General features: G+C 38.3%; 1 protein-coding gene across 3 annotated transcripts in view; it reads right to left on the bottom strand.

The window, feature by feature from the left end:
- Window positions 1-13991, bottom strand: part of ints6 (integrator complex subunit 6) — a 41194-nt gene that overhangs the window by 14169 nt on the left and 13034 nt on the right. For all 3 annotated transcript variants that reach the window (XR_009782780.1, XM_061723065.1, XM_061723067.1), the window contains exons 5-9: window positions 13328-13511; window positions 6652-6777; window positions 6241-6392; window positions 4256-4408; window positions 99-231 (exon numbers count right to left, since the gene is read on the bottom strand). Coding sequence is in view for 2 of the 3 variants with exons in the window: in XM_061723065.1 (XP_061579049.1) it covers window positions 99-231; window positions 4256-4408; window positions 6241-6392; window positions 6652-6777; window positions 13328-13511 (748 nt within the window). In the remaining variant the exon portion in view is untranslated. The remainder of the gene's footprint in view (window positions 1-98; window positions 232-4255; window positions 4409-6240; window positions 6393-6651; window positions 6778-13327; window positions 13512-13991) is intronic.

Genomic DNA, 13991 nt, shown 5'->3' with positions numbered 1-13991 from the left:
ACTACACAACATGGGAAAAAAGAAAGCTGTAAAGAAGACTTGATTGTTACACTGCTATAAAAAGAAAGTGATGTTCCAGCAGGAGTGAGGGTTCTTACCCAGCAGTGGCAGCAGCACGGGGTAGTTGTAGGGCATTACAAACAGGTTCACGCAGTTCAACGCTGTGCTGGCCTTTAGGTAGCCAAAGGGCTGGCCCAGGTCACTGTACTTGGCACTGTTACTCACAAACACCTGGAAGAACAAAAGAAGAAAAAAAAAAAAATCAGTGACATTCAAACTCATCAAAATGAATTAAGCTGTTGAAGGTGTGTGTCCTGCATCACTACCACCTGCAGAAAGGACAGACATATACCCAAAAAATAGTCACTATTGCCATTAAAGTGTTCACCTTGATACATCAGACAACACTTTTTATATTAAAAACCAAATGGGAGCTGGAGTTGATTAGAATTGAAGATGGGGAGTGGGAAACGATGTGCATTGGATGTCATAAAGGTATAGTAGCAATATGTGGAAGGAGTTTGACTGGAAGATGAAGACTACGTTCTTCAAGACCCTCTGTGGTCTCTCTGTGAATTTGCAAATAACCCAGCGGTTAATATACTGCTGGAGACAATGTGGAGGGATTGGCCACCACCTAGGGCTGCACGATTAATCGTTAAAAAATCGCGATCTCGATTCATGCTTGAACGCGATCTCATTTCCAAATGACGACGATTTAAAAAAAAAATTTTTTTTTTTTTTTTTTTTAAAGATGGCTGCATAAAAAAAGGACTAGGCCTATGTTCTAGGTTGTTGTAGTCCTGTCATGGTCAACTATCATGTTGTCATGTTTGTTATATTTTGTTAATGATTGTGGATTACGTTTGGAGAAACATCTTCCTTTCTCATCACCTGACACATATTGCACATAAATATTGTTAAAATTGTTATTGTTAAAATTATTTAAAGACAAGAGAGATGTTTATTGTTTATATGTTCAATGTCAGCTGTTACAAATTTGATGCCAGTCTTTTATCAGGCACCATCATATTTTTTGTAACGTTTACCTTTTGTATCGGCAGCTTCTTAATAGCAGCAAAAGGAAATGGGGGGTTCATCCCAGCCAGAGGAATAATTTGTTACCTCAGAACTACAGGATCTGTTACAAGTCCTCTTTCTGAAAGGGTGTTCAACTCAGGGAGGAACAAATATTGTTCAAAATTGTTATTATTGTTTAAATTATTCAAAGGTTTGTGTAAAGAAGACAATAGATGTTTATTGTTATTATATTTTTGTTCAGCTGTTGCAAAGTTAAAGTAATAAGTGCAATACATTTAATATTGGAAAAAAATCGTGAGAGAATCGTGATCTCAATTCTAAGCAAAAAAATCGTGATTCTCATTTTGTCCAGAATCGTGCAGCCCTACCACCACCCACATATATTTTGGGATAATCAATGATATTGCCTTTTTGGAAGGGGTTAAAGAGTGAGATAGATAGTTATGGGAATTAATATACTATTCACCCCACGTCAGTGTCTTGATCTGACTCCTGAACGCATGTTCATACTTGCTACATACACTCTTGATGACTGCTAGGAGAATGGGGACAATAAAGTGGTTGAATACACAGTGGAAACAGAAGCTAAGGGAGGCGTATGGAATGGAGGCTTTAACTGCTCCATTACAATGAAGGTCTGATGTGTTTGAGAGGAGATGTTACCTATTGCAAGGTACCTCTCCCACTGAGGAGAATCCGGGGTTCACGGAATGTCTCAACTATCCATTTATTTATGTATTATTTTTCATTTATCAGTTTTATTCAAATTTTAGACCCCACTGGCCCCATTTTGTTACCGTCTTTAACACCTTCTACGTACGCTAAAAACTCCAGACACTAGGACAGTTTCTTCCCCCAAGCTGTTGCTCTGATGAACTCTCACAATAGTCTCAGAGAAACCAATCACGTGCAATAACAATAATAGCAGTAATTATAATAACTATCACATGCTGTAACAATGCACCTTCCGGCATTAATCATGTCTGCCTCATTCTGCGGCACCTTTCACTTTTAAAAAAAGAATTGTATATATGTTATTTTATTTAGAGCCATCATTTTTGTACCTCATACTGCTGCACCTTCAGTTCTTTAATTGTATATATGTCAATAAGTGCCACATTTGTTTATTTACTGTTTGCTATTTTTAAATCTGGGAACAGCGAGCGAAATAACCAGAGTCAAATTCCTTGTTGGACAATGTTCAAACCTGGCCAATAAAGATTATTCTGATTCATATATATTCTGTGATGTTGTCAAGGAATGTCTGTTTTTCTTCAATAAAAATAAAGTTATGGTAAGGTACGGTATGTGCCGGCTCGCCACGTGGGCTGGGAGTGGAGAAAAACGCACACAATGGAACCTCAAGCCCTGGTGCCGGTGGCCAGGCAACCAAAAAGCTTTCCAGGAAGTGCTTAGCTGATATCAACTAGTTTTTTCAGGTACAGACTTGAAGGTACGCTATCTTTTCACCAGCCAGCGAAAAGCTCTGCCTTTATTCGCTTTAACAAAGAAGAGGCGAGCTGCTACAGCAGCCCAGTGCTCAAAATGAACCCTTTACTATGAAAATAGAGAAATAAATCATATTTTTAGTTCTTCTAAATGTACCCGTCGTTGGAGATGTCTTTGCACAATAAAGTTTTCCTCTTTGTGTCACAGTGTGTCTTTAACCTCCTTTTGCAGGCTACAGCTCTGGAAATGGGACATCACTAAAGCGGGCTTCCTACTTTTATCTTTGCCATCTATCAGATCTTCTGCAGTTAAACCCGTCAGGGCATCAATACCGAGGTGAACATTTTTTGAACTTCAACAAAGGACACGGGGCAGCGCGTGCGTCCTAGCGCTGCTCTCATCTGGCCACAGCGCTGAGTTGTTCTGGAGCCGCACAACACAAAAGAAACGGAAAGAAAGGCCTTCAGGCATTCAGTTTAGCTGAGCTGACTCTGTGAGGACGGTGCCCCGGGCCCAGTATTCTCATGCATCTAATCCAAAAACCTGTTAATGCATCCATAAATTGTATGAACAACCCACCCCAAAAAGATGCACAATAAGTTAGAAAATGCAGGAAAAATAAAGAGAGACATCTTTTTGGTTTTTTGAACAACAGGCAAAAGTTGGGTAAGTTTTAATCAAAATCAAAGGGATTTCATCTTTGTTAACATTTATTTTAGTTATTATATTAACGTGCTTGTGAAACCAACGGGTATTAATAACACAGCTGCCCCGGGGCACATGTAGTTTACCACCACCAGGAATGAATGAGGGGGGGGATGAATAACATACGACCATTGTAAGCTTTGAGTGTCCAAGAAAAGTGCAAAATAAATCACATCCATCATCATTATTATTATTATTATTATTATTAGTGGAAATTCAGATATCAGCTGAACCACAAACAAGAAGGAGCAGTAACTTCCGCTGAGCTCCTTACCTCCTTGGTCAAAATGCAGATTTAATTTCCAATTACCATGAACAGAGGAGTGTAATAAAAGTTTTTACGTAGCATTTAACAACAGGGATGTTTTGAAGCTATGTGTCAGTTTAAAGTGATACGAACTTAAATATTATATAAAACATTTTAGAGGATCTAAATTATAATTCAGGGTTCATACACATTTTAACCAACAAATTTCCATGACTTTTCCATGACTTGGCAGCAAGTTTCCATGGCTATACATGACCTCTAAAACATCAATGTATGAATGAAATATAGGAATAAAACTATGTAAAAAGTCCCCACAGTGGAGATCTAATGACAATTATGGTTTTATACAAAATAAACATTTGTTTAAACTAACACTGATGTACTAGCACTATGTTGTAGTATATGTTGTATAGTAATCTAATTTAACTGTAATAACTGTAATAATAACCAATCTGCATGATGCGCAAGATGCTCGGCACGTCACACATGAGAACGCGCAAGACTTTTCTATACGAAATATATATTGATCAATTTTAAATCTACCTTATAGGCTGTTATTACTAAATGTTATCATTAAGTTAGAAAAATAAATTCCATGACTTTTCCAAAACTTTTGGGGTGAACTTATGTTTCCAAAACTTTTCCAGGCCTTGAAAATGACATTTTCAATGACTTTTCCAGGTTTTTTCAAAACATATGAACCCTGATAATTATGTAACTGCTGTGACATTTCTTAGCTTAGAAGTGCCTCCATTCCTGCTTCAGTGTGTTTGTGTGTTGTCTGGGCTGTACCTGCCAGCAGGTGTGCGGGGACTTCCTCTCCAGAATATACTGCGTGAGCGGCGACGGCTCCAGCTCGTACTTGTCGAAGGGAACCTTGTCTATCACCATGGGCTCAGCGTCCACGCAGGAGAACCGCACGTGGGGGTGGGCCGAGCGCGGGGGCTGGGGGTGGAGAGGATACACATTACAGCACATAAATAACACTGCACACCATCAACCTTCAACTCATTTAAGAAATTCATTCTTAAAAATCTTCCACACAATTTAACAAGAAGCGAAAAAAAATAAATAAATAAAAAAAACATTTGCTAAATCCTTTTTGTTTGCATTTACAGATTCTACGTCTGTTAGAAACAATCCCACCTTTAAATTTGAGTATAGTCTAGTGCAGCTGTTCCACTACCTGTCCAATCCAGATTTCTATTCCGCTTCCGATTTCTATATACTGCTATTTACCCTGATGAAGGTCTTCTGACTGAAAGCTTGGTTTATTAAAGATACTTGCATTGATCCAAGTGTGCAGATCCTCTTTTTTTACATAGTCTACACATGGTTTTCTGGCACCTTGGCATATTTTGGTCGTGAGTGCGGTGACTGGCTCCTGGTTTTATATACTGCTAAAGCAAATTTGACTATTTATGCGTTTTATTCTCCCCACAACTTTCCATTTTGCAACATTTATTACAGCAGTGATTGTTTACTTCCTGTCCAAGTAAACAAAGAAGAAGAGAAGAAGAGTTATGTTCCTTTCTATTTCCTTGTTGCAATTGCTTGAGGAAACATTAAGCCCCGTTTTATGAAATTGTGAACAGCTGTGAAATGCCACTGAGATGCAGCACAGAAGCCCACTACTTTTCCACCACATCTTTCCAGCTGTGTTGATACACAGCTACAGTTTGGGGAGGAATTTCCTTCTCTTGCTGTGTTGTCTCTCACAGACCTGCACCACCTACTGCAGAGCTGCATCTAATGCACCAACATGTGAAGCTGGAGAACTCTACTCAGATCTGGGTCTGTGACATCAAAGTACCCTGCAAATCTAAAAGAAAGCTCCTCCCATTACATATCTTTAGATTTAGTTGGCGCTAAAGTGACAAAGTTGGGGTTTTTAATAAAAAGTTAATTTAGACACTCAAAAATATGCTTTCAAGCTCAAAATAATACTAATATTTATAATTATTAATAATAATCATCATCATCATCAGGAAATATACAGGCCTGTGTTGAAAAGATCGATTTTCCGATTCTAAATCGATTCTCATATTAATTCCTAAAAATCGATTCATATGTCTAAAGATCGATTTTTTCTTTTCATCATTATATTACAACTTTCGGTATTTTTTTGTTTATGCCCAAAAAATAATGTTTTGTTGGACACAAGAATAACTGGTGCCATGTTTTTGCCTTTAAATATGTTTAAAAAGGTATGAAAACATTAAAGTTTTCAGTTATAATTGCATAAATTGTCTATATTTCTTTGCTTTATATACTGTCTTGGGGTTACATTTGCATAAAATGCTAAAAACCTAATTGTCATAAATGGGGAAATGAATGAAAACTGATTCCTCCCTGGATCTGTTTGGTAATTCTGCCCCACGATGTTTCTGAAAGCAGTTCTATCAGCATTCTGGGAGCTGATTGGTCCTTACAGCATCATTAGCTGCAATACTTGCTGTTTAATCTCAATATAATACTAGTATTAATATGTTGCAGAACTACAGTCATATAATTCATGCAACAGCTCAAAAAACAGTTTTAATAACACTAACCCAAATCAATATCGGAATTGAATCGGATCGAATCAAAGCGTGATAATCGATTCTGAATCTTAAGAATCGGAATCGAATCTTGACATTTGAACCGATCCCCAGCCCTAGAAATAGAATGGGACATAAATAGCTGCTTCTATTATTTGCAACTAGTCCAAATCATTCAGATTATTTTGTTAGTCCCATTATATAAAAATCACACCAATGTCCAGTGAAGTTTCCTACCAGCGTTGGGGAGTTCTGATCTGGCCAGAAGGCCTCGGGGATGGGCCAGTGACCAATAGGAACACCAGTTTTTGGGTTGGGCCGCACGTAGATCAGCTTGTGACAGCAATGCCAAGGCTGCAGCCCAGACTTCAGCGCCTCGGCCGGAGCATCTGTGCAGGAACATACAGAGAAGACGCAACAAAACCTTTTCATAAATGTGTTGTCGCAGTTAAATATGAAGGTGGGAGTTTTCCACAATGACAAGCGCCAGTGTTTTATGAGCCACAGTAAAGCAAAGCCCAGAGAGGATTCAGGAAAAATGAGTGGGAGTCTTGTCTTATCAAATAAACGCAGAGCAGCAGATGTCAAGGAGGTCTTCCCAGCAGTCGTAAATAAATTGGAGTGAAGCACAGCGGAAGTGTTTGTTACCTTCTAGTGGAGGAGGGTCAGGCCCCGTCTTCTCAAAGTTTATCACCACTCCACTTTGAATTTTCTGCACCAGAGACTCCAGACACTGATTCAACATGCGCTGGGAGAACACGCTGTAGGAACGCCCTGCAACACAAAGACACAAATAGAAATATGAAACAACTTCAGTTTAAGGTTGTTGATAAAAGTAGTATTTATGCAGTAGTTACTAGGGGTGTAACGATACACTAATCTCACGATACACAATATTGAGGTCACGATAACGATACGATATAATAGCAGTATTTTTTTAACAACCTTGAATGAGGAACATATGACTGGAAAAATTGTCTTTTATTTGAAAGACACAAAATACAAAACAATGCTGTGCGTTTGCCCTATTGTTACAGTTTGTAATGCTTTAAGTTGTGCTGTAATGCTGTTTTAAGTTTTAAAGAGAAAGCCAGGCCAACCATTTTCCACAAACTGAACTAAAAGTAAATGTCAGGTTTGCATTAAGCATCTTCAGTTTCATACAAGTACAAATATCTTGCCACAAACTGAATAGTTTCTCTCATGTATGATTTGACTTTTTTCTTTTCCAGAAATTTAACGACTAAAATTAAATAAATAAATAAAAGTAAATAAAAACATACAATTTTACATCATAAAAAAAGATTGATTCACGCTCACCTTATAAATGTAAGAGGAGATTTATTTTTGTTAAGGTTATTTTGGTAATTCAGGGTTGATTATTTTATAAATATATTCTTTATATTCTGATGTAAATCAGGGACTATAATGACACTAGTCAGTTTATCTGTAGTGATTAGTCTGTTTTAGATTGGGCGGAGTGATACGCCACAGTACGGCACTAGCTGCTGTGTTGATGTTCTAAAATCCTACACTGTTGAGGGACATTAAAGTACACTGGAACTCAGCAGGAGTTGTCCCCGTGTTTATCCTACTCACGACCAGAAAAAGGTTTAATTTAATAAGGTAAGGCTTAACTCTACACCAGCCTTACATAAGTAAAAGTTCAGAGCTCAAAACCCTGCAAGAGTCCCGTGATCTGGACCAAAACGGTACTAGTTTCTTCTGAGCAGAGGAAGATTTTGGTCCGCGGGTCGAGGCGCGGTCGGCATGCGTGGTCAGATGCGCGTTACTAGTCAACACAATAGATTAATATTAATAACACAATATCTCGGTACAGTTTGTCACCTCCACGACACGTATCGTGACGTTTTTGTATCGCAAAATTTCGTGGCACGATATATTGTTACACCCCTAGTAGTTACATGTGAATTCTTTAACCTGCATTTGTATTCTTAGTGTAGTGAAAACTTTCTTAGAACAGCTGCGGGCAGCAGAAAGAACACCACATTTTAACTGTACATCCATCTTCTGTTTGCCAAACATGCCGGCAAAAACTGCCCATTCAGATAACCATTAAACCTGCAGGATACTATCATTCATTTTGAGTTGCGTTTGTGCCCACCGGATTAATGCAAATCCAATATTTGCTTTCTTTTTAGCCCTATTTATCTCCTCCTGCAGATGCTGGAATCACACAGGAAATGAGCCGCAAACAATGGTAAGTGATGGACGACCAGAAGAGGTGCTTTTTAAAAGTATTATTTAGTTGATGAACATAGTGTTTAGTATCAGAAGTTATAAATATCTTTCAAATTAACTAAACTCAGTGATTAACACTGCAAGCATTGAAACTCTGGTTTTGAAAAACCTCATATCCTCACTTCTGTATCAAAAGTTGACATTCTCAGTTGAATAGTTTGTTGATTTATGTGAACAAGCGTTTTTAATGCAGCATTCTAGCAGTTACACGTAGAGTATGGTGTTTATGGGTAAATGTGTATTTTTGGAAATGAATTTGCAACGAAAGATTAAAAACAGACAATTTCATAATAATGGCCACGGTTACATGATGTTTTTTAAGTCGGAATTAATTATTCCGAATTAAATAACTATTTTCCTTCGAGTTTACATGGAAATATTAATTCTGAATTGAGGTTTACATGGAAAACACGTTTGATCGGCTTTCTCCAATTCCTCTACAGGTCTGGGGGTTGGGAAGGTTCTGATTGGATAGGGGGTGGCCCGGAAGTTAAACTACCGGAAGAAAAAGAAACTTTGCTACAACTTTGAAAAGCTCACAATTTTGATGTTTCCTGTTTCCATCTGTTCTTTTAATTATTTCTATTTATTAAATAAATGGTCTCTGCTCTTGACCAGCGTTTACTGCTGCTGCATCTTGAAACTTTGTTTGGAAAACCAGCCCAGCGTGGAATATAAGCGTCATGGAGACAGACGGGCGAGGGAACGAGCAGAAAGAAAGACCGGAATTAATTTAAAGAGGAATGAGTGTATACATGATCTGGAATTATTCTATTCAGATTTAAAATCGGAATAAACCAGCCACTTACTTCGGAATTAAGTTTAATTCGGAATGGACATTTTCGGAATTAGGTGTTTACATGGTAATCTTAAACTGTACGCCATAATCAGCAATATTAAAATAATAAAAGGCTTGCAATATTTCAGTTGATTTTTTTTTTTTTTTTTTTTTTTTTTTTTTTTTAAATTGGATTACAGAAAATAAAGAACTTTATCACAATATTCTAATTTTCTGAGACAGTCCTGTATGTAACACACTTGGGGGGAGTTTACTCATCAATTCCTTGCGCAGGTGACAATAGCACAGGTAAATAGTAGTCAGAAACCCTGGATCTGTTAAATCTGTTATTTGTCACAGCATCAATCACATGGAGAAAAAAACTGCCGTCTACCAGAGCTGCAACAGATTAATCTAATTTAGCTTTTCAAGCACAAAGTGCCTCTCACTTCACCTCTAGTGACCCCGATATGCACCCATTCACACCCCGTTTGAAAAGGCAGTGGCTTTGTGTCAGGACTGCCATCAGCAGTAATGTACTGTAGACCGTCAGTGACAATGGAGCGGTGCGGCGTTCTGTATTCAGCACCACGACTGCCACGCCGAGCTTGGGTGTGCTCTGCTCGGCTGTCTATGTGTGTGAGTGCCGGTGGCATGTTCTAATCTTAACGTGCCATCAGCATCGCTCCGGTGCCTTCTCCTTCCCAGCTGCCGGAGGCACGGAGCAACAGGAGGAAGGAGGGGAGGATGTCTATTTCTATGAATGCACGTTCTTCAAAAGTGACTGCAGAGCGGCGGGGGTTTTCAGCTCCTTCGACAGCAGAGGGGGATTATACATCAAAATCACTGGCCAGGAAGTCTCTTGACAGACCTTTAAAAGCAGGAGAAATACCATCCTGTTTCTGAGCCAGATGGCCAAAATCTTTCTAACCTTAATCAACAGTTACTGCTCGGTAATACTTTAACAAAGCCCTTAACCCTTTGACAACAGCCCCGGCAGAGTCACTCAGTGCTTAAAATACTGCAAGAGCAGTAGGTATTTTTACTTGCTTTAGGTCCCACAGGCAAAACCTGTAAACACAACACTGGTTGTTGAGACAACGCTTAATGCTATTCCTCACTGAAGAGGAAAACAGCTGCAGACACGAGGATTTTCTCCAGATTATTTTCCAAAAAACAGATTCATGACTGTTCCTTCCTGTCATCACCCAATATGATTACTGCATGTGCAAGCACATCCAAGCAGGTCAGAATAACAAAAAGGTAGAAATGCAAAAGTCACAATTTTTCAAAATATATGGCTGCAAAAATGTTCCTGCTCTTTCTGTGCCAGTTATTCCCGGCATAATCCAGACAAGAGTAAAATGTATTTAAAGGAAATGCGTGATAAACAACAGGGACACTACAGGACTGTCTCAGAAAATTAGAAAAATATTGTGATTTTCTGTAATGCAATTACAAAAAAGAAAAATGTCATACATTCTGGATTCATTACAAATCAACTGAAATATTGCAAGCCTTTTATTATTTTAATATTGCTGATCATGGTTTACAGCTTAATAAAACTCAAATATCCTATCTCAAAAAATTAGAATATTCTGGGAATCTTAAACTGTAAGCCATAATCAGCAATATTAAAATAATAAAAGGCTTGCAATATTTCAGTTGATTTGTAATGAATCCAGAATGTATGACATTTATGTTTTTTTAAAATTGCATTACAGAAAATAAAGAACTTTATCACAATATTGTAATTTTCTGAGACAGTCCTGTATATACGTCCATCTATGGTGAGGGGATGGGTGTACTGTCCCCACTCACCTCTGGCGGGGACTGGCGATGGATGGTGACATCCCCAACTCACACCAAGAGATGATTCATGTGATCTACTATGGAATGTGTTTAACAAACCGCTATTTTGATCCGATGTTATAAATACATGGAGCCTGTCCCAGCATGTTCCACCAGGCTCAGCTGCACAATTGAGGCTTGTTACTCTTTAGAGGAATATGTCTAATGTTGTCCCACGCAAGTAAAAATGGCATTCAGCAACAAACCCTTTTAGTATAAGATAAACACTTTTTAAGCAATATAAAACTGTATTTTTTTTTTTATACTGATGTTAAAATATCAGTTTGATTAATTTCGTCTCGCTCTTGCGGTCTCCCATCCTTACTATTAGCAAAACCAGCCAGTGTCGTCTCTGGCAAAAACTGAGTATGACTTTCCGACACGATGTAACAGCAACAACAAAGAGACTGAAAGCAGTAACGATGGAAGAGAAAACAAGAAAATGACTGAGCACAAGATCAAACAAGACCCATTGGTTTCTGAAAACCTCCACAAGTAAGCAAATACAGCTTTGGTCTGAGCCCCACCAAGATATACACAGAGAGACAATTACAGCCAATATACTGTTTAATATGTCGACTGCTGTGAAATAAGAACTGACTGTTGCATTTAGCCGGCGCTGGGTTAATACAAGCAGCTGGTTGCTTCGGTAAGCGTGGCCTCTGGCTGAGCCGACTGTCAATCAATCATTTTAGAAATACATTTATCACTTTACATCAACTCTACTGGTGTTGTACAAAAAAAAAAAAAAATTCACTCCCTGCAGAGTTTTCACTGGTGTGAAATTAAACCATTGAGATCAAAATGTTTTTTTGGACCGGGCTGTAAACATGTTTATTTCTGCTCCAAAGTTGGACATTTTAACACCAGAGTCAATGGAGACTGACTCACTTTTGCAGCCATCCCCCTAGTGGTCAGTTAAGGACCTGCAACACATCTTAGTTCAGAAAGAGCCTCAACCCAAAAGTTAGATGCTTAGCGCTTCTCTGAGACCAATATCTATGCACTTAATCTAAAAAGAAGGCAACTCAATCAGCACCCACAAATATATATAAAAAAAGAAGCTATGTCAAGTAGTGTTGTCCCGATCAATCGGGCCCGATCACAGCGTTTTCAAAACATTGGTATCGGCCAAAAACGTATCGGGACATACCTAGTTATTAATGTTTTTAATATATATTAAATCGTTTTACATATTGTTGCATTTAACGTCACTTCCGGTTTACATGTTTGAATTGTGAAATGTTCTATCTGTTCATGTTCATTAAGCTGCTGTTATTCATTTCATCCATTCAGAATGTTGCACTAAGCTTAATCCAAAAAGTATTTTAATTTTCTTGTGTTTGTGAGTTCGACTGGATGTCATTCAACTACCTCTTTTGAAGTTAAATTTATTTATTTTTGTTATTGCACTATTCTGCACTTTTTGTTTTAGTTTACAATTTCATTTCATTTTTTTTTACATTTTGTTGCACCAGTGCTGATAAGCTTTGGTGAAATATGTCCATGTTGTTCTCCAATGGACAATAAAAGAAACTTGGGATAATTTAGTTTTAGTTTTTTTTCATTGGCAAAATGCATCTGATCGGGAAAAAGTATCGGAAATGTATAGGAAGCCAAAAATAGTGATCGGATCGGGAAAAATCGGGATCGGCAGAAACTCAAACTCAAGTGATCGGGAGCTAAAAAATCCTGATTGGGACAACCCTAATGTCAAGCGCTTAAATAAAATAACTTTAGCCTATAACAAGGCTGCTTCTTGTGAAGATAAGTTGACCAGATAACATCAATTAATGCCAAAACTGTGAAATTGTTGCTCCATGTAGCAATTAAGAGGCCAAATAAGTCAGCAAGAAAAATCAGAAGTCTATTGTTTATTAAAACAGTGATGAACTGATTTATGACGGTGCCTCCATCAATCTGTAGATTTGAGGAACCACAAACTGAGTCATTTGTGAAGCATCAAAACCACAAAACTCCAGTCTTCTTAATGTGCTTTGGCATCATTCATTAAATCCTCTCATCAAGTTTAAGATCCTTTTTTTCTCCTCATTCCATTCCTACAGTGTATAAAGCAGGATGTTTATCTGCAGAAGACATTAAAGTGTCCCCAGGCTGAGAGGTTTGCTTCAGAGCAGATAAAAGTGTTTTTATGGTGGAGTGACATTCTAAGCCAGGGCTGGGCAACTCCAGGCCTCAATGTCCTGCATGTTTTAGATGTTTCCTGCTTCAACACACCCTGATGGAAATGACTGTGTCATTAACAGATGTGTGCAGATCTTGATTAAGCTGCTGATCCATTCATTTGAATCAGGTGAAACAGAGAAACATGCAGGACACCAGCCGTCGGGGACCGGAGCTGCCCATCCCTGTTAGGAGCAAAGCTGCAGAGATATTAATGCAGGAATGAAAACAGCGACTTGGTTCACCCACCTCCGGTGACCTCACACATGGGTGTGATGGGAGAGTCATCAGATGGGACGCCGCCGAGGGGTTCTGGCTCCACCGAAGCGTTGCCAGGGATACGCAGCACCAGCGCGAACAGACGCTGGTCCCAGCGGAACGGCTCCTTGGTCAGTTCGCTACCTGGCAGCGGCGTGGTCAAGGGCAGATGGAGCTGGACAGAGAAACAGGATTATTTTGAAAATTTGAGAGTACTTCCAAAGGACTGAGTTGATGTCTTTGTTTTTCGTTGTTTGTCTATCCCTAAGAATAGTAACAGCCTAATTACTAATACATTGGTATATAACTTCTGGGGGTGGTATATGACAACACTCCGACTCAAGTATTTACTAGTATAACTTGTGACTATTACTGGAATTGCTAATCATTAATCTAAGAACTAATTATTAATCTCTAGATAACCCATTTCGCTTTAATTTTATTTTCTTATTTAAGTTTACATTCATTGCACTACTACTACTACTTTTTTGTTATGTCACTATATATATTTTTTAAAAACTATTATAACTGTGGGGGGAGGGATGGGGTGAGGGAGAAAAAAAAAAGGTATGTTCATCTGTTTTGCTCTGTATTGTGGAAACAGTCTACCAATAAAAACATGTATAAAAAAAATGAAAAAGGAGAGAACCACATT

This window comes from Cololabis saira, chromosome 6 (assembly GCF_033807715.1).
Source record: "Cololabis saira isolate AMF1-May2022 chromosome 6, fColSai1.1, whole genome shotgun sequence".
NCBI classification, from domain to species: Eukaryota; Metazoa; Chordata; class Actinopteri; order Beloniformes; family Belonidae; genus Cololabis; species Cololabis saira.
Note: the sequence above shows the minus strand (reverse complement) of the source record. Positions and strands in the feature narration are given on the sequence as shown.